Source organism: Dryobates pubescens, chromosome 1 (genome assembly GCF_014839835.1).
Source record: "Dryobates pubescens isolate bDryPub1 chromosome 1, bDryPub1.pri, whole genome shotgun sequence".
NCBI lineage: Eukaryota > Metazoa > Chordata > Aves > Piciformes > Picidae > Dryobates > Dryobates pubescens.
The window spans coordinates 52,058,278-52,082,865 of NC_071612.1; the positions used below are offsets into that span (position 1 = coordinate 52,058,278).

General features: G+C 36.7%; 1 protein-coding gene across 1 annotated transcript in view; it reads left to right on the forward strand.

The window, feature by feature from the left end:
* TLL1 (tolloid like 1) overlaps positions 1–19,418 on the forward strand; it is a 124,555-nt gene extending 105,137 nt beyond the window's left edge. The window contains exons 17-21 of the mRNA XM_009904561.2: positions 4,808–4,933; positions 6,284–6,411; positions 10,818–11,031; positions 15,993–16,243; positions 18,267–19,418. Of these exons, the coding sequence (XP_009902863.1) occupies positions 4,808–4,933; positions 6,284–6,411; positions 10,818–11,031; positions 15,993–16,243; positions 18,267–18,401 (854 nt within the window). The 3' untranslated portion in view covers positions 18,402–19,418. The remainder of the gene's footprint in view (positions 1–4,807; positions 4,934–6,283; positions 6,412–10,817; positions 11,032–15,992; positions 16,244–18,266) is intronic.
* Positions 19,419–24,588: the final 5,170 nt, after the last annotated feature.

Below are 24,588 nucleotides of genomic sequence, written 5' to 3' on the forward strand. Positions count from 1 at the left end.
GTCATGCCAGTGGTGTATGTTGGGGAAAGACTGGGCTATAATTTCTGGAGTTATGGAGATCATATCATCAAGAGATTGTATTCCACCTTAATCATTTCCCTTGTATTTTTCATTTCTGAATGAAATGTTTCACCTCCCCAAATTAAAAGAGATTTTTCCTGGTGATGTGCACTAGCTTTAAATTGCTTCATTGATCACCAGAATAAGTTCACTAGCCAGGAATAGGTCTGAGTTAATGTGTCTTTTTTCAATGACTAGAAATGTATTATGTCTGACATATAGGATATATATAATCCTCTTTAAAGAAAGACAGTTTGCACATAATCTTTGTGGTCATAAGGATGCACATTTACTAAATGCTTCATAATGCATTTCTACATCTCTTCTTACATTTCATGAGTTCAAATACTGGGTATTTTATTTTTATTCTTTCGCAATTCTGTTCCAGTTATTATAATTCCTTGCAGATTCTATTCTTCCATGTTATCTAACTTTCCCCTTTTGACAATATTTCCTGATCAAAAAAGAAATTTTGTAATGCTTGACACCAATCAAGCTCCTGAAATTAAAGTATCTGAAAAGAGTTTTTCATCTCTGAATAATTCATCAGACAAGGTTCTTGTGGCTGTCAGAAAGCCCCATAACATTCTTACTCTTGAATTCCTTAATATGGACATAATATACTATTGGTCTGTCAGTGAAGAATGAAGTTGAGACTTTCTGACTTTTGGGAGTTTGTAGCTGATCACTGTTCAAATGGTGAAGTGGGACTGGCTTGTTTTGCCTATAGTTGTCTTCAGAATGCTATACTTCTGGAATGATATCTGTGGAGAAATATCTAGTGTCTAAGATACTTGCTGGAAAGCATTTAACAGTTTTATTAATTAAATCACAATATAAATATAGGTAAGCATTTAGCTTTAAAGATGTACATCATGAAGAAAAAAAAATCAGTAATTAATAAACCCCTACATCTTACAGTCTCTTCACCAGTAAGGGGCACGTGCAGCAGTCAGCAAGAGAGGTGGATAGTCAGTTTAGTTTGAAGATTAGGAATTGCAATGTTTTCCTCAAGTATAGCCAAAGAACTTTTTTTATTGCAAGTTCTTTGGTAGTGAATTTTGCAGCCACAACTACAGTTGAGAAAACATGGCCCAGCTCCAGCTCAGACGACAGAAAGCAGTCTTTGAGTGGTTGGAACCCGTTGTGATAAACTGTGAAAGCAAACAGTGACACAGGGCAACAGATGACCTGTGTTAGGAAGGTATTTATGTTTGTATAAGACAACATGCAATTACATTTTGGGCTGTAAAATGGTGTTAACAGCCAGACAGGTGCTACTGGAAAGTGAGAAAAACTTTTTTTTTTTCTTTCCTTTCTACATTCTGTAAAATTTATATTTGATAGGGCAGTTAGTTCTCAAGAAAGCTCATTTGTGAGTTGTTGCAGGCATTAGCTAATCTCCAAAGACACTCTGGTATATTTATAATCAAGTTTCTTGGGTAAAGAGAAGAAACTACAGACTCATGATATATTAATTTTTTTTTTAAATGTTCATTATTCAAAGGTAAAAGCCTCCAGTAATTAGGTTTTTATTCTTTTTCCCTCTGTCTTTCTTGTCCTCTTCCCTCTTTCTTCTTCTCTTATTACAAGACAGTGATCTACTGCAGTCTACTGGGCCCATAATATTAGATGAGTGTAAAATAACTCCATTAATTTATTCTAGGGAGGGGGAAAAAAGGACAATAATAATGTATAATTTTTTTCCCCGTGATGTTTCCAAGAAGATAGCCAAATGATTTCTTTAGATCAGCCTTTGCATAGCGATATGATTAATACCCAGAGATATTATGTGTCACTAAACTGCTTCCATTTATCATAAGTTTTAGCGTTACTTCAGTGTTTTAAATAAACATGATTCTTTGCACAATCATTCAAAACATATAAAGTGTTTGATGTAATGTACAGTTAAGGTTTCTTAGGGCATTTTTTTTTGGGGGGGGGGGAGAGTGGGGGTGGTGATGATTCATTGAGCAGTTAAAAGGGAAAGCTAGAATGTTTCAGGCCTTGAGAAAATCTGATTTGGAGCATCTCTGGTGCCATCCTGTTACAATTTTTTTCCACAGACAAGAAAACTGTCTGCAGAGAGGAAAATTTTTGCTTTTGAATCTTGTGAGGACTTGGTACAGGTCCCTTCAGGCCAAGTACATATTATTCACAGACTGGTGGCCTCTGAGGGTCTCAGAGGTATGACTATTTGTCCTCTGAATGATTTAATCTAACATTTGGTTGAGAATGGATCTTTCCTTCTACTAAGTACTGAAATGAGAAAGAAAGGAAGTATCCATTCCAAACTGGGAGACTCATTTCCATCTGTCATCATAACAAATGGCTTTGTTTTTACATGGCAAAACATTTGTTCCTATAACTAATACACACTAATTGTTTTTTCATGAATTTTGAAGCAGGGCAATCAATTTGACAGAAAGTCTGTTCCAAATTATGAAGTGTGAGGAAGGCTCGTTCAACAGTTGCATCCTTGATTAACCATGTACAAGTAATTATTGTATTCAAATATGTTCTGAAGCTTCTCCTTTCTACCTTCTGTCCTTAGTTTTATTTCTGAGGAGATCCAGCATGGGACTGTTTGCCCATGAACTTGTCCCTTAAGAGTTTATTTTACAGAATATAAGTTTATTTAATGTTAAAATAGTTTGCAGTATTTTCACACAGTTTGGTGGATCAAGATGCAAATGGGCAGGGCTTTTATTTATAATTTGTGGACCTACTCTGTACTTGGAAGCCTAACTTGAATGCATTTTGAGCTTGCCTTCCATTTGTGTTGTTGTTTTGGTAGAAAACTGTGAACTAATGCTTAGGAGGGGAAGTAGTGAAGAGGTTTGTTTACATTGTAACTAATTTCTCATTCGCTTGTTACTATGCTTCACTTGCAGCACAGAATGAAATTATAGAAGTGTTTGCTTTTGCAAAAATGAAAAATCATAACTTTGTCATACCTTAGTCCAGGACTTGCATTGTAAAGTGCATAAATGTCAAACGTTCATTCTTCTTTCATCATCAAAATGACAACTAGTATAAACCTTTGAATGTGTGATTCAGGGAGCTACTTCTGTTTTCAACTGTTGCTTAACCTTCACATCTGTAAAAAACTTTCCAAAATTGTCAGTGCAAACAGATTTGAGATTTACAGGACAAAATGCAGTGGGTGCTTGGGTTTGACTTGCAGAATTTATCTATAAATATGCATTGTCGTCATGTATTATAAGTAGAAGCTGATTTTTATGGCAAGACATGCAAGTCAACAGGTCAATTGTTGCATACATCTTGGCAGATAAAGCTGAAGTGTATGCAATTATAATGCAAGCTTCCTTCCTGTTACTGAATATGAGCAGTAAAGGTCAATTTCCTTTGTTGTTACCAAATATGAGCAGTAAAGGCAGGGAAAATGCATGGGTAATACAACAAAAAGAGACAAATTATCCATAGTAGCTTGTAATCTATAGAATTCTTACTGTGCCTACTAAAGTCTGCAAGATCACATGTTACCTTGTTTGAAGATAATGCTTGCTGCTGCTTTCCAAGGGCCATGAGTCTGAAGAGGTTGAATGATTTGCATTCCAGCCCCGTGACAACTGGAATTCTGAGATGACCACAATTCCTTTGCTCTTTTTCCTCCTCTATTTTGCATGTTAAAATGACACAATTTACAAGATCTAGGATTTTTTAACGTGTGTGTGTTTATGTGTATATATATAGTTTTTTAGGCATATATTTTTATATCTCAAGATTCATATATATATAGAGAGAGGTATATACTTATTCATACATCTATACATGTCTGTGTATATATATATGTAGATGTCAGGACCAGTCTGCCTCTTTTAAATGGACCAGCCTCACCTAAAATGACAACAGCTGAATGACATGGAAGGGTGGCAGCTGAGGCCTCTTGCTAGAATGACAGCCTGTTAATCTAGTTTGGCTTTTGTCCATGCCATGAATTTGTAGCTGTTTAATGCAAATCATATTTCCTCCCCTACTGTCTGCTTTGCTTCTAACACACTAAAAGCTCTTTTGAAGGATTATATGTTAATAAACAGAACTGCACGCTATATTGTAGATATCCTTGAAATAACTAATGCCAATTTCTTTTGTATGCTTTTGAATGAAATGGTTTTCTTTTTGTGATGTTCTGTAATGTCCAGATTCATTAAAAACAATGCACACTGTCACTCTGCTGGTGGAGGTGTGGGGGGAAATCAACTTACTAAAAAGGTTTATATTAAAGCCTTCTTTTCTTATGTGCTCCATGTGCAGTGCTTGAAACCTTATTTGGCCTACATATTCCTTTTAACATACTGCCATTAAACTGAGAAATTTACATAAATTTGGAATACTTTGTATTGTCCATAAATTACACTCCACTTCTTTCTGAAATAAAGCTTTGGTTGAGATATTTTTGAAAATTTGACCAGATAGACCACTTGAAACAGTAAACAATGGTAACTGTCTTATCGTCTTTAATTTAGCTTGTTTGTTCCTGTCTGCTTAGAAAATACTACTCCTTCCCCAGAAAGATGAGACAGTATTTGTGCCATGGTGCAATGCTTCAGGCTGAGCACTGAATGTGTAGAACTATGGTACCACAAAACTGGCACGCTAAGAAGAGTGACTGTGCCTTAGCTTATCCTTTGCTGACCCAAACACTGCTCTAAACCTTATTCTCTTGGTAGCTAGGACTACCACTCACTTTTGTATTCATCCAACCCTCTTGTGTGTTTCCTAGACAAGGATGAGTGTTCAAAGGACAATGGTGGCTGCCAGCATGAGTGCATCAACACGGTAGGAAGCTATGTTTGCCAGTGTCGAAATGGATTTGTGCTACATGAAAACAAACATGACTGCAAGGAAGGTAAGTAAGTAGTAAGGTATTTGAATGCTTGATTGCACAACTGTCTTGCAGAAAATTATGTACAGCTCTCCTTCCAAAGAAAATAAAGAAAAAGGTCTTTGTAATGGCAGCTTAGACAATTGGGCTTAAATACTCCCCACTCCCCCTTTCCCATCCACTTCATCCCCAGGATTTTTGTGTGGCTGAGTTTGGGGCTTTTGGAAATGCAATCTGGAAAACTTGGGATAGCTGGCAGAGAGTGCTACTTTCAATAGTTATCTGAAATGTAGAACATGTAAAGCTGCAATAGAGTATTTCTCTAATGCTGTATTAAATACAGAGAGTTTCTGGAGAGAAGCCCGTTAAAGCTGCCATTTGTGTCTATTAACAGCAGTTAGTTTCCTTGCAGTCAGCTTGAATCTGTATCTGCCCTTTATGAGTTTATATTATGGGACATATTCAAACAATCTAAATTCAGGTTGAGTCCCTATACATCTTGCTGTCTCAAAGTGTGGCTACTTATAAGAAATTAGTAGGCTTTGGGGCTTAAGTAGAGTTTAGATTATCTGCAAATGAACCTTAAGTGTGGAATATCATGTGGGCTACTATAATTGCTCCAGGCTGTATTCTAGCATGGATTTAATCTGTGAATAAAGATGTACCTTTTGTAATATTTATAATGCCATCTGAGATAGTTTAAAAAATATATACCAAATGAAGCTAGTTTATTTTGTGCCTCCTTCAAGTTTAGGTGTTTGTATTTATTCACAGAGATGAACTTGTGCTGATTCAGTTATGATGTGAAGATTAAGCTGTTCTGGGTTCATACAGTTTTATCTTAGTTGTTTTCTAATTGTATATTTGTCCATATAAACTGTGGTTTAGAAGTGAAAATGATTTCTCTGTAGCTGCAGCAAGAAGAGAGAAAAATTGTTAAATATCTTTTTGAAGTTAGAGTAGCAAGATACCTTGTCTGGATTTTCATAGCTGGATGTAGAATGGGGGGAATAGCAAAATACTTGATTAGTTATATATAATCCTTTATAATACTTTAAATAAATAAAATAAAATTGAAGTCTTTTGTGAACAGCAATCAATAAGCAAGCATGCTATGTTAATTGCCATAAAGCATATGCTGAAAAGGAAGAACGTGATCATACATGCTGTAGAGCATACTTAGCTGTCTTCCTGAAGATCCTTTCCATTCATCAGGTCCCCTGAGAAACAAACCAAACCAAACACACACACACAACATCACCACCCACCCCCCCCCCCCCAAAAAAAAAAGATAAATCAACAAACCAAAAAACACCGTTCCAAAAAAAGGCAGATCCCCCCCCAGACTAACTGATGTTATCACTATTGGCACAGCTGAGTGTGAACAGAAGATCCACAGTCCCAATGGCATCATCACAAGTCCCAACTGGCCTGACAAGTATCCCAGCAGAAAGGAGTGCACATGGGAAATCAGTGCCACCCCTGGACAGAGGGTCAAATTGGTAAGTCTCTGCCTACTCTTCATTTATCTCTTTTCTTCAGTCGTACCTGCTTCTCAAATGCCTACTCAATGATACCAAACTAGTACTAAACTTTACTATCAGTTTGTAGCCCAGAGGTACACTGTTTTAAAAACTTGCTTGATTCCTGGCCAACTGGGACTATTCAACTGTGAGTTAAAGTTTGTGGTGGTTGTAAATACAGCAGCAAAGGGCAGGAGAAATACTTTCTTCTTGTCAGACTTTACTATATCATTATTGCAGTTTATAATATTTGCACAAGGTTTTGACCTTGTGGTCATTTGCACAAATTTGTCATCTACAACTACCTGAAGGGAGGTTGTAACCAGGTGGGGGTTGGTCTCTTCTCCCAGGCAACCAGCAGCAGAACAAGAGGACACAGTCTCAAGCTGCACCAGGGGAGGTATAGGCTAGAAGTTAGGAAGAAGTTCTTCATAGAAAGAACAGTGGCCATTGGAATGGGCTGCCCAGGGAGGTGGTGGAGTCACCATCACTGGAGGTGTTTAGGAAGAGACTGGATAGGGCGCTTGGTGCCCTGGTTTAGTTGATTAGATAGTGTTGGATGATAGGTTGGACTCGATGTCAAAGGTCTTTTCCAACCTGGTTTATTCTATTCTATTCAATATTATAGAATAAGCAACATTAGAAGTTATGAACAGTCCCGTTCACACTACTTTTGCATTTCTGCTCTGTATTTCTCAAGGACACAAAGAATATACAAAAACCAAGAGCCTGGACTCCTCATTTAAAAATCGCTCCAAATGGAACATAAGTAAATGAGCAGCCTAAGAAGACTTCTTAAGTGACCTTTGTGTCCAGCTAGCTGAGGACAGTGCTAGTGGCTGAAAAGCTATCACAGCTCGGGGAGCTTTGCAGATCTACTGAGGTTACATAGCCCTTGTACGAAGCCAAAGACATGGACCTGTCCAGGGGGCTTTTCTGCTTTGAACTCAGCCCCAGTGTTCCTTTAGCCAAAGTACTCAGGGGACAGCTACAAAAGCTGGCCTTACACATTTTAAAATCAGATAAATTGATATAACAAATGTTTTGGAGCAAATAAGCTTTTGAAGAGAGGTTGTGTTTGCTTGAGAGAAGCAGAAGGAAGAGCCAATATTGATGAAGGGATGAAAAGAATATTGTCATCTCATAACTGCTGACCTTAGCCTAAACCATAACCCCTGTTACTGGTGCTGCTGTGGGATAGTGTTTTGATCCTTGTTCACCAGAAGTAAAATGATCAAACTGTTCCAGTGGGTGTGGGGGTCGTGGAAAATGAGCATTGTGTTGCTCTATCCATTCAAAGGGTAAAAACCAGATTTTTTGATTTAGGCAGCCTTCCTACTGCTGCTTCTGAGGAAGCATTCTTCATCCTGGCTGAATAAGCTGAAGCCAGCTAGACAAGGGCTTGCTTTTAACCTCAGCAGGCGAAATTCCACCATTTGGACATTTTCAATGAAACATTATATGATCTGATTAAAAATAGAAAAAAGAAAAAAATTTTTAAATTGGCTTTTGCCAGTGAAATTGGAAAAAAAATTGACAGAATTTTACTAGAGAGAATTTTGAAAAATGCCTCCATAATTTAGAGTCTGAAGTTCACCTTTTGGGGGTTTTTGTGCCGATAAGTAGGGTCACTCTAGTAAGTTCTGTGTGTACAATATTTTTAAAGTCTGTGTAGTACAGCAAGATGCCTTATCAGTAATATTAATACCACACTTCCATTATAGATAAATACTTTTTCTTGGGCTTTCATACCATAGTTAAGTTTATTCCTCAAAGTTTACTTAGTCACATTGAACAAGGAGATAATTAATTTCTTCATGGTAACAAACTACATCAATTGTGGGACTGTGCTTCATTTCTTTTGAGAGGGGTGTATGTACAGAAACAAAGCTTTTATTGTGATTGCTTTCACTCTGATAATCATTGAAAAGTCTTTTCCCGAAAAGGCTGAAGTTAAGCATTTGGAGCATTAAGGAGCCTATGAAAATAAATGGATATGTACTTCATAATTGTTATATTAAATGTGTGGATAAAAATGGCTTTGAAAATGTATGTACCAGAGGGTGATTTTCATAAGCTAATCAGCTAGATGTTTATAAGAGACAGACTTAAATGTCTTATTCAGGCAACTATCTGTAACTGCCGCCAACATATCTCAGTTGAGTGCTACAGATAGAAAAGGCTGAATGTTCAGAAGCCGTATGTAACATTACTGAGTACCATTCCTACTAATGATACTGTCAAAATGGGGACTGTAGTCATGGTGGTATTCCAAAGTATTTTTCCTGTTCAGTTACAGTCACCTTTAAGGAAAATTTCCATCACTTCTCCTCTTTCAAGCCTACTCTTATTCCACTGCTGGGAATTGACCACTTGGGGGGGTGGGGAATAAAAATATTATTTTGAAATATCAGGATATTTTTTCTGTTCTTCTTTGTGACAATATAACATGTACTTCAGGCTTAGAAATCCCAGTGAAAAATCAAATATTATATAGAATAGGAGTTTCTTATGGTTCGTGGTGAGAAGTGCTTCCTTTTGTACTGATGTGAACAAACCTGATATGATTTCCCTTTGAAAGAAAACAAAGTTCTGGAGGCTGCTCTTGGATCACATCTACTGCTCCTGTTGATTCCAAGTTGGCTTGACTCAGTTCTATATTTAACTAACCCCCTTACAGTCTCTTAGCTTTCTGGTTTTTGGGTCTGTTAAAATTTATCAGATTTTATTTGGGTATAAATGACAACATGTACTTGGCATCATAAAAGTAGGGTGTCTGACTACAATTTAAGAGAAGCAGGAGGGACTGCTGTACAGCTGTTTCAACTGTCTCTGCAGTTTCAAACCCTTACTATAAGTCTCCCAACTTTCTTGTGAAATGAACCTCTGTCTGCTGCAGCATGCAGCTCTTCACTTTCCACAACTCAGCAGCTTTACTCACGCTGTCTGGTTTCCACATGGAATTTTTGGTAGTTCAGATTTTTTTTTCATGTACCAGATAGAATGCATAATTCTATTTGCTTAGTATTTCACAGTTCAGTTTTATTCTTTTTATTATTGCTTCTTAATCTTTGAGTGTTTGGGGCTTTTTTATAACCAGACAGCTATATGGTTACTCATGGGATCATTTTTATGTTATCTTGTTGAACAGAACAGAGTCTGAATTTCACTTTAAATTCTAGTGTATTTCAGAAAATTCAGAGATGTATGTGTATACTGCCTTCTCAGTGTTTACATGACAGAAGTTACCAGGTACTAAACTTCATACTTCTTGTAGCCCTGGTCAAAAAGTCTTGTCTGAAATCTCTTAGATGTCCCCTTGAAATAAATTTGTTGATACCGGTCCAGTCTTGGAAGACTCTCTTCCATATTTGAAAAGCAGGAATTAGTTGTATGTGGCTTTAAGTTTTCTCAGGTTAGGGCACTTTTGAAAAATACCTCTGATATTGGACACTCTGAGTTTGAGAAATCTAAACTCCAAATGTTTGTAAAAGTAAGTTGGCCACACTCACTCCAAAGGACTTGAAACTTGCAATTTTTAGTAGATCCAAATTTGTCCTTACAAGCTGCCGTGAGCACTGAGAGAGACTAATAATACCTTGGATCACAGAAACTAAGATAAATGTTTTGAAGTGTAGAAGAAGTGTCACAGATTTGAAGTATGTGAATGTAAAGCACTGAATTTTCTTGGGCGAGCTAAGGACAACTGAAGTATTTTAAATAAATAATCAACATAATTTTGTTATTTTTCACTATTGTTTTGCTAGCAAAAATTATGATCTTACTATGAAGAGTGCAGCCTGAAACAGTGTTGTAATAATGAAAGAAAAAAATAGGTTCAAAAATACAATTTTGATGCATAACCAATAATGTAGAAAGGTCATTCTCAAAAGCTTTAGTTATGGCATCAGGTAAGTTTGAAAAAATAAAAGTGGTGTGTATTGTATTTGGCAGATGTTTCAATCAGTCCTCACCTGTGTCAAGAACCAATGATTTCAGGGTTTGGGTTTTTTGGTTTGTTTATTTGTGTGGTGTTTTTTTTTCTGTTTTGAATGTTCTCTGAAATTTGGAATAATTCTACAAACAGTGCAAACTCAACAGAAAGGGCACTATTTTCTAGATTTAACATTCTCTTATAGCTACTCATTGGCTACAGATGTTCTAATATTTTTCAGTATGAAGGATGATTCCCTCTTGAAGTTTGTCATCTTATAATTAGTATGGTACTTAAAGCTATGGGCTTGTAGGGGTGGTAATGTTTAGTCTGTCATCTTAACAGTATCTACTTTGTATTCTGAAACATACCAACAATTTCTGTGTACCATACAAATACAGTAAACCCTGTACTATGTTAAGTCATTTTGCTTTTTTTCCCACACCCCCAGACCTTCAATGAGTTTGAGATAGAACAACATCAAGAATGTGCTTACGACCACTTGGAAGTGTTTGATGGTGAAACTGAGAAGTCACCAATTCTGGGACGCTTATGTGGCAGTAAGATACCAGAACCTCTTATTGCTACAGGAAACAAAATGTTTCTACGCTTTATTTCTGATGCATCAGTACAAAGAAAAGGCTTCCAAGCAGCACACTCTACAGGTCAGAAAATCAGGATGTGGTTTTCTAATAACTTGCTCATTGTTCTACGGTGGAAGATACTCAGGCATTTCTTTTATAGGAATGGAATGAGTTAATAGATAAGACGATGTTGCAACTAAATCTAATATAACCTTAAGGATAACAGGAAAAGTCTGAGGTTGCAGAATGCATTCTCTAATATTTTACAAGTTTCTTTGTCCTCTCACACATATGTAAGCATTTAAAAGATTCTGAAACAAAAGTTGATAAAAAGTAGATATTGGCATGAACAGTCAAAGAGATCTCTCTTGGAGATGATGCCATTAGTTTGTAAAATACTCGGTACCTTTTCATTGTATTCATAATGGCAGTACTTCACTGGGATGTGATGGACCTCTGTTACCTCCCTGTTCTAACTTAAACAAGAGTCTAGGTTTTGTGTAAACATCAATTACTTTCCTGTAGAGCTAGAAAGGAAGGGCAAGCCAAAGAAGAATAAGAAAAAACAATACTGAAGACTTTCTTAGGGTCTTAAGAATATAGTCTCCTTCATACTTGCCATCTAATTTCGTTCTTTGGCAGAAATCACTGAAATTGAAAGGCGTGTTTTGCAATTGCACGGACGAATTTCTTGGGTTGTTTTCAGCGCTTACGTTTATTTCCCGGTGTTGCTTGGCTTACTGCGACCCCTACTGCTAAATCTCTGAACTTCTAGTACCTGCTGTAAAGCGGGGAGGATTGGGGGGATTTTTTGTGGTGGTGGTGGTGGTGGTGGTGTCTCTTCGATCGTAATGTCTGTCTTTACTTTCCAGACTTCATTGTTATTCATCCATTATTTGTTAATGAACATTAATGCAGAAAATATAAACGTATGTTCCAGTAGATAGTAGTTAGCAGTTATTAAGATAGTAATAAACTTGATTAATCACTGATAATATCATTTGATGTATTCATGAAATTGATGTGTAGCTAAAAAATCCTTGTATATCAATTTCATGTTTTTTTCCTTCTGTTTTGTTGAGAATAATTCTACAACTAAATTAACTTAATTTTCCTTTGCAGAGAAAGAGAGTAGGCAACAGTGTATGAACTGTTCAGTCTTTATGATTGCAAAATGTCCTACAAAATGAAAAGTTTAGCTACCTGTAATTCAATTCTTTTTCTTGTGGAAAATGCCTTTTATTTTTTTTCCCTACCACAGTAACCCCTATCCTTAGATGGAAAATTAGAAATGTTAATAACTGCTCATTTTAAAATTACCTTGGGATGAGTAGTTAAAAGTCAGAACTCTTATTAGAAACATGTGTTATAAACCCACTCTTTCATTTATTCTTTTCACTTTCAGTTTGCAGAACTGGTACAGTCATTGTGTAAAAGAAGATCAAATGTATACTCCGTAACTTCTGAAGATTGCTAGTTATCTTACGATTTGCTGGAATTTCCCTCATATCTGTTGAATTTTATGTGCCTTCCTGTAAAACCTTTCTTGGCATGCATAACAGTGCATTTCTGAGAGAGTCCAAAGAATAAAATCTGCCTAGTCCTTAAGAATGTTGTGGATAACATTTGCCTCCTTAAGATAGGACAATTATTTCTGTCAACTGTGTTGCACAAACTTATGACCAAGTTGAACAGCATATCAACAGCATCTGCTTTGATGTACTATTGGAACAAGAGACACCTCAGATGTTGCAGCCTTTTCCTGCCGGATGTTCTATGTGAATTTTACTTCCGTGTTTTGAACAAGTGAATTAATAGATACCTGGCAAGTGTATAGACAGCGGATTGTATTTCCTTATTATTTCTTGCAAATAATATTTGACAATATTGTAGGCAAGGTTGTACTTAATCCTGCATAGCTGTGCAGACAGGGAGAGGTGAGGCAGCTGCTCCCTTCACTTCTGACCTGTTAGCAGAACTCACTTGTTTAATGCAACAGCAGTGAAGGAGTAACTGGATGCTGCGCCTGAAGGTGTCTGTACTACTGTGTTCCTGGCATCTTAATGATTTACCAACCTTATTTTAGTAGATCCTGATGATGATACTGATTTCCCTTCTGTGACACTTTTTGGCTTAAGTACTATCCAAATTTCCACTGAGTAGTTCAGCAAACAGGAAAAAAACTGTAGCAGCAGAAGCAGTAAAGTTTGAAAAAATACATTTGATAAAAAGGCTTCATCCCCCTGGGTGGAGCAAAGCTTATAAAATGCTATTTTCCAAGGGCTACACAGTTTTAAAAGAGATTCTGTTACATTTTCTGCTCTCAGAAAAGGCATAACCCATCCTGAAGGAATTTATAAAAATGCTCCTGACAGAACATTAAACATCATTGCTCAGGGAGTGATTTTGTTGCTTTAAAACAAGCACCTAGTTTCTTTCTGGACGGCCTCATTTATGGTGCCTGGCATGCAGCCACTGCTGCAGGAGGCTGCAGGTCCTGTTTTTGTCTGTCAGCCTTGGGAGGAAGTCTCTGACAAGTCTGGGCATCTCAGATGTCACTTTATTTAGGAACCTATGTCTCTTTCTAAAGGACTGTAATAATTCCATATGGAAATGCTGAATCAAATTTATACTTTTGTTTCATTAACCCAGGTAGTGTGAGTTTAAGATTTTCCCATCTGTTCAGCATGTTAAAGAGTCTAAAGACTACTCTTGATGTGCTTTTATGTTTGTAAGAAGCCTAAAAGCTTCTAGAGAGATCAGAAATGAGAGGAGTTTTGTTCCTTAGCTGCTCTAGAAAAGCAAAACTGTCTGCTGAGTGATGTTGTGCAAGTGTATTTCTTTACACTCAGATGTGTATACCATACCTAGAGCAGAGGAGCCACATGTGCACAGTGGAAAGCATGGTGGGTGGTGCAGCTTGGTTAGCTCTGTTACCAAGGTTAAGCAAGCAGTGCCACATGGCACTGCTCTGTTTTGTGCAGACCCATCACAACTAGCCTCATGTGTCCTAAGGCAGTGCTACATCGTGTAAGCCAGATGTAGACTTTTGAAACTACAACTTAGTTATAAGAAATTGAAAAGCTGACATGTAATTTCTAAAACCAATACTTTGTCCTAAAATATGAGATGATAATCCTTAGGAGATGGACAGAGGAAAGGGGATTGCCATTTTCTGCAATTCTTAGTACACTCCTTTAAGCTCCTGCCCACTGTAGGAAGCAGAGGGAAGAAATACTGACAGTTCATTAAACATTCTCTCCTTAGCAGCTGTTCTGTGTCTGAAGCAGGGAGATGTTCTTAATGTTGGCAACAATCCAGTCTAGTAGGGAAAAAAATAAATAAATAAAAAACATCAAGAATAGAGGGGGGAGAGGGGAGGGAAGGAAATCAGTTTATTAGAATACCAGTGAGAAATAACCATTTGAGCTATCTCATTTGACAAATCTCCTTTATCATGTGTTCCTCCCTATTCTTTAGAAGCAGAAAGGAACTTAGACATTTCAGGTTGAACAACAGATTATGCATAAGAGATTACTTACATAATTTATGTTCCTGTTTTGATTCCTTTGTTTCCTTATTAAGAAAAACCACACATTTTGGAAAAATAAAATTTAAAATGTCCTCATTACTGTCATCAGTTCCCATCTGAAATGTGATTTTTCACAATATAATGTTGTAATTGGTCATATTTTGTGTTTATGGAGTCCATGATACTGCAGTCAAATTGAAAGTATCTGTTTACCAAATCTTGGAAATGTTTGAATCTTACAAGTTTTTTTCAGACTATTATAAAATAATCAGCATATAATACCTGAATTTAATCAAAATATGGATAGACATATCTGTTCATTTATTTACAGGAATTTAATCTAAATTTATGAATATCAAGCTTTGGTTGAAGCTCATTTGTACTTGGTATTTTGATGGGTGCTGTAAGGGAAGTTTCACTTGCTCGCCAAGAACAAACATGTTATCCTGTTTCCCTTGAAACTTTTGTGCTTACAAAGTGAAAAAATCTCCATCCATCTCATGGAAACATAAGAAACAGTGCATTTCTTTGTTTTAAGTTCATTTTTCCATGTGTTGTTGATTGCATTGTGGAAAATACATAACACCTACACTTAATTTGCAGGCCTATGCAGGACTGAATACTAGTTTTAGTTAGAGCTGCTGTAAATATTTAGAAAGGGTAAAGTGCTAACTACTGTATTTTGTTGCTGTTGCTCAGTGCATTTTCAGAAAAAAGAAAAATGGCTGCAGAACAACCTACTCAGTTTTATAGGAAAGTTAATTCATGTTTAAATTAACTTTTCAAGCAGTTGTAAGCAAGCTCTAAAGCTCCACATTCATTTTGCTACTGTGTACAAATAGAGATTTAGACTTAAGTCATGGCTTCACCATAAAGCGAGGCTGTCCTGCTCAAGACTTGGCTCAAGCAGATTTTTTAACTGTGAGACTTTGGTAGTAGCATCTTTCTCCTGGCTGTGGTTTTTTGCAGGTAAAGACCTGTTCATGCCCATGAACTATGTAGCAAGCAATCTAGTGAGCTTGGCAGTGGTGTTTAGTGTTGAACTGATGCTCAGGCACTGCATGATGGTTAAAACTGACAGTCCTGTGAAGCACAACACTTTTGCACTCAATTGCTGATTACATGTGTGCTAGAGCTCATCCTGCCCTGCCATTTGTAGGTGGTTAATTAACTCACGTGGAAACATTGTCACCGCTGAAATGTGGATGCCCCACTTAACAATGTTTGCCTTGTGGGCCACAGACCTTTACTCAAGGCCTGCCCAAAGAATGGCCTACCACTTGAACCATATTCCTTATAATCCTCTGTAGTTATAAAACAGAATTTCTATAGGAAAAACTCAGAATGATGGGGATTTATTCATACTGAGTAATACTTCACTTGATACCTTTTTTGGTTTTTTTGATTGAACTGCTTGTGGCATAAAAATATGCTCAGCCTGAATAAGCTGGAGATCTATGAAAATAAAGTTTTAATTCTTTTTCATCATTTTTATTTTCCCTCCATTTAGAGTGTGGTGGTCGGCTGAAAGCTGAAACTAAGCTCAAAGACCTGTACTCACATGCCCAGTTTGGTGATAACAACTATCCAGTCCAGGAAGACTGTGACTGGCTTCTGGTTGCAGAGCGTGGCTACCGAGTAGAATTGATGTTTCAGACATTCGAGGTTGAAGAAGAGGCAGACTGTGGCTATGATTATGTGGAGCTCTTTGATGGTTATGATAAGACAGCTGTGAGACTTGGTCGATTTTGTGGATCTGGGGTAAGTAACCAGGTACAATTTTCCCCCTTCTTATTTCCAGAACAAAAAGAGTAAGAAAGACAGGGCAGAGGAAGGAAAGGGTCAAGAAACTGTGAGGTTCTAGGGACTAGATTATCTGCTTCCCTTTGTGTTGGTTTTTTTTAATATAAATTTATATGCTTGTAGTGCAAGCATTCCCTTGAACTATTTTCAATTATATTCTTATCTAGACTTTGACCAAAGTATTGTAATGTTCTATTAAATTTTAGATAGCTGACAGTGGAGTCTTTAGGAGTACTCAAAAAGACCCCAAAAACCAACCACAACAACAACAACAAAAGAGTTAGAAGCTGTTTTCCCTTAACAGGGAGAGAAATGCACTAGTGTTGAAAATTATCACATAGATTTGTTTTTCAATTTGAGTGAAGAAGTCACATTTTATAGGAGGAAGAGAATCTGGGAAGCATTTATAGTGTGCTCATCTACTCCCTAAATCTGGTTTTAAGGAAAAAAAAATACTCTTAGTGATTAATAAAGGCCTTAAGAAAGCCCTGCCATCTCATATGTACCTCTGCGATGTTCTAACTGTGAGGCATGGAGGAAACTGGCCAGATAGCATCCCAAAAAAGTTGTATCTTTTAAACTTGCATTGTTCTGTTAGCTGCCTGTATTGTGAAAGCTGGTGCAATGATCCCACAAATCTTCCTCAGTTCTTTATATGTGTGCAGATGCAAACACACATTTTCATGCTTGCATTCTTTGGCTGGATTAAACGTTTGAAAGCCCTTGACAGGAGCTCTTAATTAACCACTTGTCAGTTTTTTGATTCAGCCACAGTGCTGGATCAAACATGTCAGTCATTCAGATAAATTCCCTGTTAACTGGCTTTTAGAGCTTTTTTGAACACTTAAAGATGCAGGGAAAGTGCTACAACTGAACTGCAGGCAATGTATTCCAAGAGAAGTGTAACAACTGAGCCCAGCTTCTGCTACTTTACATAACCAATACTTTTTCCTTGGGAGTAAAAGGGCAGTAAACTGGAGAATGGCTCAACCTTGGGCTGATTTTTTTTTTTTCATTTTAGGGGTAGGAGTGGGTTAAGTGTACACAAGGGGGTGACTGTGGTGAAGTGACTGGATTTTGTCATTGGTTTAGTTTGGTTTGGTTTTGGTTAGATATGGATGGGTGGCTTCAAGACCACATAGGAAAGACAGAATTTAATAGAAAAGTTATTGAAAGCAAATATACCAAAATGAAGTGGGGAATAAGGTCACTGTTAAGTATATATTATCACTGTGTCGACTTTAAAGACTTGGTAGTTCAGCTATATTTCTGATCAGTGTGCTTCAGTAACAGAACAGGCCATCATGAGGTCTATGAAGAATAAGATGGAAAATAGGTGCTCGAGTCTGCAATTTATCTAGATTAAGAATATTGTGTATGACTCTGACCAGTCGCTTACACAACTCAGTAGAACTATAGAAGATATCTGGGAAGGGCAAAAGAACAAGCAGCTTTGTTTCCTTTCCCTTATAACAAAAAGTTGTAGAGTTTCCCCATACAAATTCAAGAAGCTAAATCAGATTGAGAAAGTATGATGAGCTACATTTATTTGGATTCTGTGAAAAGCTAATTTTCAGGCTCAGAGCTAAAGATTTAAAAAGTGCACATTACTACAAAAGCAAAAAGTTATAAAACATAATTTCAAAACTTCTACCTGGAGGTAAGAATTGACACGTGATTTAAGCTGACTTCCAGCTTCTATGACCTTAGGCTGTGATTTCCTTAATCTGTCTCAAAATTTTCTATCCTATAATTAAGAGCTAAATGAGATAGAAGTATTCTGATGAAGTTAGATGGCACCATGTGAGACCCAGTGAAAGGCTTAACAGGAAAAGAGAAATATCCATTAGAAATAAAAGAACTGTAAATTAAAGGCATAAAACAGCAAAAGAGAAATATCCATTAGAAAAAAAAATAAATATGAATTAAAGGAATAAATACACTGAATGGACAGATAATTTGTTTTATTCATTTATTTTAGCCACCTGAAGAAATCTATTCAGCAGGGGAAGCTCTTTTACTTCACTTTCATACCGATGATACAATCAACAAGAAAGGATTTCATATACGATACAGGAGTATAAAATATCCAGATAGTGTGCGCACCAAAAAATAACACAAGAACCTCTGTGCCAGGAAAGGTGACAAAGAAAGAACGCACATTTGAAAGCAAGGAAGGCATGTCGTTTTTTAAAAAACCCTGAAGTTATTAGCACAAATATGTTTTATATGAATTCAGTTGAAATGATGACTTATATACCAGAGACTTAAATAAAAAGAAATAGAAAAATCACCTGTCCTGGTGGAATAGTCAAGATGATGATGTGCAGACTCCATACGTGACTGCCTCTGCAAAGCCTGTGAAAGGACTTTACACTTAGGGAGAATATGAGAGCTTTGTTCGTGTTTTGACATTTGTCATGGATGCGTGCAGATTCAGTTATTTGCATTCAGGGGAAGTGACCTTGCAGACTGTTCTTCCTTCAGACAATTGTCTGTTATCCAGGAGGAAAAAAAAAAAGAAGCTCCTTTGGGTTACACACTCAAAATATTGTCCTTATATCTAGTTGCTTTGACTTCGTATCCTGCTTATGGTGTGTACAAGGATCTCAAAGAAGATACGAAATGAGAAGGTCTTCCTGCATTGTTCTGTATTTTTTACAAATTCATCTATCCTATCAGGGTATCAGTGTTTTGAAACTGGAAAATCCTCCTTCTGAAACATAGCTATTCTCTGGAGTATTTTGTTTTACTAATGACTGAGAAGTCTGAACTGTTACATCAGTCATTTCTAGTTGACCAATTGCTAGTTGACTGAATTTGAACAGTGTATCTGAAAATGTTTGGTTTACTGTTTAAGTAAGCTATCTCTGATGATGTGCTCTTATTTTGCACTGAACATAGAAAGAGACTGAGATGAAAACCTGTCCTGAATCAAAATCTGTATCCATGAGACAGAGAAATAATCACGGATCATCTGAAACTCCTCATATTGAATTTGTTTTCAGCAGTGTATTTGGAACCACTACTAAGCTTTACTTCTTCAGACCTCTTTGTGAATGAGCTAATTGTCTGCTTCAGTGGCTCAGAAATGAAGCTGCAGTAGTATCCAAGAGGAAGGTTTCCCAAAGACTTTTTTCTCTCCTTTTTTTTTTTTTTTAATTTTTTTTTTTTTTTAAATGGGAGTAGGAGTATCTGTGATACTGAAAAAAGCAAAACAGAACAGACCCAGGATAGGTTTGCTAACAAGAGTGAATTCCTATGGTGCTATTCCATGAACATTAAAAACAAAAACCAACCAAGAAGTTCTAGACTTTTGAGCCAACAGCTTGCAGATCATGAATGTCTCTCACTACACCTGGCTGCATCTGGAAAAGGAAGGCTTTACTGCTCCAGGGGAGAGTGGGTTGCAACAGCCGCGCTAGTCCTGTGGAACAACTACTACTATTGCCTTAGAATCCTCGCACATGGTCAGACACATCTTCCTGTAGATAAACCTCTAATTTGGTGAATAATTCAATGACAAGTACCTTAGTGTACACTGACAGAAGGATCTTCAAGCAAAAGCCCCATCTGCAGAGCGAGATCATCTGCTGTAAATACAGTGACTTGCTTTTGATGTAGAGATATATTACATTTAGGACTGAGATATTGTATGTGCTTTAGGCCATACATGGCTTTAGTCATAATGTATATGCGTTATGTAAGTATTGTATGAATGAGTGCTCCAGGGGAGTGAGAGGTATTGTATGGGTGAAAATTGAATTGTTTCTTTATGTGCCAAGTTCTATCAGGACCCTGTTTGACTGTAGCAACTTTTCTTTAAAGGCTTCATAGACAGATAATGAGGACTTCTAGTTGGCAAGAATCAAGTTTAAATGAAGTATTATGTTTCACTTACACAAAATATTATTTTGATATCCTTTGATGTAAGTTGCTACTCAGATTAGCTTAGTTTCTGTTACCTTATATGAACATACATTGGCACTAATAAATCTGATCTTTTTTTATAAAAATAAAACCTGAATGTCTGTATAGGTGTCTTTGGTTGTTTTAACAGCACTTTTGCTGCTGATACACTACCATTTTCCTTTACAGTTTATTTATGTGAAGTTCAAAAACTGAATAGCTTACATATATTCTATAATGCTGCTCCAATGTTCTGTTTGGTTTGTTTTTCAGAGTAATTAAATATAAACATTTTCTTGAAAGTCTTTTATTACAAAATTCAGGCAGCAATATTGCTATAGTTCAACAAGCAAAACCCAAACAAAAACCTAAACTCAAAAACAACCAGCAAAAAGCCCCAAACAAACAAAACCAAAAGTATTCTTGATGCATAATTTATCCGCTGGGTGGAATTCCAGTGCTTGAATTTTGTAGAAGAAAAGGAAGCAGCAGCAGTCTTCCTTGGACTGGTAGTCAAAAGGAGTTCTGAAAGTCTGGTGCTGGGAATAAGAGCATGTTACCTTTTTAGCATGTTACCTTTTTTTCCACTTTTCATCTCCTCCTAATATTTTCACTCTTCCATTTGTTATCCAAAATATGTCAAGTTTTCATTCTCTATAAGTTTGACTTTTTATTATCCCCAGGGTTACTTTAACATCCACAGAGTTGAGCCAAGATTATTAGTTTTTGGAAGGTTTTGTTGCTCTTGTTGTTGATTCATACAAATCCCTGTATAAATCCTGTTGTCCTGTGTAAAATCATACAGCTGGAGTAGTTGGGGAAGAAGGTTAGACTGTGCAAGCTGAGCGCAAGAATGCCATATTGTCTGTTTCCAAGACCCTGTGGTAGTGATTATTTGCAGTCATATCCAAGTATTGCTTTTTAGCACAGTATGTCTGAGATCATTTCATGTGGAATACGCAGAAGTCAGAAGGGGGTTGTCCTAACTTGAATACAAAGTTTAATTTTGTTTCTCTAACTGATTATTCCTTTGTAGATCTTGTATGCTTAAGAGTGGTGAAAATGAGGAAGGTGTTCTAAATTATTATCTTGAGGATAAATGGACCGTATGGATCATATCTTCACATTGGCCATGATCCTAGCCAATGCCTCATAGTGTTATCAGATGCTATTAAAAAAGTAGCTATTTCCAAGTACTAGGAGGTTTATCCTGATGTAATGAAAATCATATATTTAATGGAAATATGCCTTATAAATAGCCTAACAGTAAGAAAACAATGAAAAAAAAAAATTTACACTGGTGAAACTGGAAAAGAGTTATGTGAGTTATTCCAAAAAATCTTTGAAATTGAGAAATCTGTCCACAACATAATGATTAAAGATCTTGTCTATTGAGTAGTCAACAAAATGCAGAGGCTGGGAATCCCGTTTTGTGACCTAGTTACAGTGCATTAACTGGCAACACTCCTAGCAAGGTGAAGATGATAGTTATTTGTCAGACTTCCTATTTGGCACAGACCTTTTTGATTGTGCTTCAGATGCCAGATTCAAACTAATTTTCCTCAAACTTGATGTAATGTTTTCTTCCGAGCTGCATGAAAAGCTGCTCATATGCTGAATATAATTTTTTAAAGCTGAATGGAGCATAGAGTCTTAAGTTGATGTAATATGCTGAATCCATGTGGCTGACTAGTTCTTGAAGAATTTAAGGCTGTAACAACTAAATTCTGTGATCATTTCCATGCTCGTATAAGATGGAAGATAACGTCTGTGACTTTCCTACCAGCATTTAAAAAAGAAATGAGAAAAAAAAAATAGAACAATAATCTGTGAAAGTAAGTTAAAGTGTCTGTCTTACATAAGCAATCTGAAGGTCTAGCTGAAGTTAATAAAGCAAGGTAGGTGTACACAGCAGATATGTTTTTTGCTCATCCTTTGTCCTAACCTGCAACATATTGGAGCAATCTTGCCGTGCTCTGAGATCCATGAAACAGCAACTTGTGTTGAGAGCATGGGTGAGAGCCAGATGAGATCCTAACATAGTATTACAGCACTGCTTTTTCATTTAAAGCAGGTTGCTTTTGAAACACTAAAAAACCCCAAACAAGCAAACAAAAAACCCCACCCAGATTAATTGGGTGGAAGTATTATCCACCTGGGCGATCAGTTTTGCAGTTGCCAGGTATGCAATTTGTTTTGGTGGTGTTTTGTTATTTTTTTTATTGTTTGTTTGGTTTTTTTAATTGCAGAGGAAATTACTGCTGGACTCACAGGCTCTGTGCTTCACTAACTCTGTGTACTGCCACCACCATAGAGCATGGTCAGTGCTGATGCACACTGAAACGTTCTTTTATATTTAAAGGTTTCTGTTTTGCCAAAATTTACAGATCTCAGAGTTTAGGGACTTGATATGGCTATGTGATTTCAGGAAGGTATTCAGCCTCAAAGTAGATCTGACCACTAAACAGAGTGGAAATTTCCTTTTACTTCCAGTCTTAAACTGGGTCCAAATGAGTAATAGGAGTGGATGCGTTTTATGACATTAACATATGTGGTCATGAAAATTGGCACAACCTTATCCAAGAACTTCCTTTAATTTTGATTTTATTATTGAATTTATCATTCAATTATTAATTGATCAGTCAAAAATGAAAGAGCAAGAACAAACAAAATGCTTGAAAAAGGGAAAATATAAAAATGCTACAGATGAAATCATAGAACTGTTAGGTTTGGAAGGGACCTAAAGGATCATCTAGGCAACCAGCACTGGAACAAGAGGACACAGTCTCAAACTGCGCCAGGGGAAGTTTAGGCTTGCGGTGAGGAGAAAGTTTTTCACAGAGAGAGTTGCTGGCCATTGGAATGTGCTGCTCAGGGAGGTGGTGGAGTCACCATCCCTGGAGGTGTTCAAAAAGGGATTGGATATGGCACTTGAAGCCATGGTTTAGTAGTCATGAGGTGTTGGGTGATAGGTTGGGCTTGATGATCTTTGAGGTCTTTTCCAACCTTATTGATTCTATGATCTCGTTCCAACCTCCCTGCCAGTACATTAAAATTTTTTTAAAATCTAGTCTTGAAAGTCGACACTGTTGCTATTATATTTATTTTTCAATGCATATTTAATATTCTTTAAAAATTATTTGTGTTGTATTGCTTTCACTTACCTGAAGGAAGATATAGATGATTAATGGCATTGGTCAGTGAATTTTTCAAGCAGAGAACTGAAGACTGCCTAAGGAATTACTTGGTTTTGGTACTAATGATGTGTATTTTGAGTAACTGATTGGTTGTGACACTGGGCTATAGGTTTAACAGGTTGGGTTTTTTGCCTTTCTAGCATTCTCAGGTTTGACAGCTCTAAGCTGAATGCTTGAGGTAACATTTTAAGTTGTCCTCATACAGCTGCTTAATATTGTTTTACAGAATAAAACAGATTAAAAGAAACAGAACAAAAGAAAATTAATTTTACAAGTTGCTGTTAGAAAATGTTCTCATTTCTCTTGTTTTCTCATTTTGAGTTCACAAAGGAAGCAAGCTGTAGCAGCTGCAAAAAATATTTGGATTATGGTGGTATTGGGTGAACGGTGAAAGGAAACATTAAGAAGGCTTGGGTCTCTGTTTTGATCTCACCTCTGAAATTGCTTTCTGTCATGCTTTCTACTCATAACCTATCAAATCTCATCCTAATCCTACAGTAAATTATGAGACCTATATATAAAAGTAAGTTTTAAATTTTTTTCTTTAGTGACCTTCAGATGTAATAATTCTTCCTGTATCATTGGGACTCCTGTGCACACATACACCAAGTAATACTAATAATCATTAGCAGTCTAAAGTCTTTCAATGACCTTTCTCTTCCTCCATGGTAATCGAATAGAATTGGTGGACTTTAGTCACATCAGGTAAGTGGCCACATAATGAAATGCAATGAAGGGAAGTTACAATGGAAAAGGAAAACTGGGAAGAGCATTCTGGCTCTTACAGCATATGATTCCCATGGAGAAGAGTGGAACTGTTTAGAGAATGTTACAAGAATATACGAAGGAGTAAAAGAATTAATTTTAACAGTACAATATTTAAGATGAATGTCAGGAGACGCTTTCAGTATTAGAGATGGAATACTTTCCTAGTGGTGGTAGTCCCATCTCTCAAATAGCAGGAGTTACATTGTACAGAATGGAAAAAGAGCAGTACTCAGAGGTACCATTCAATTACAGAACTCTGTGCTCAAATCTGTGCAAAACATTTGCTATCTGATAACTGAATGAACTAGTAATAATGTTACATTTTTGTAATTAAAAGAACTGAAGCTAGTGAAGACAAAAGCAGTAGCATAATGACCTACATCTACAACCTAGATATTTCTAAAGTAGAATCTTAATATAGCTGGTGCT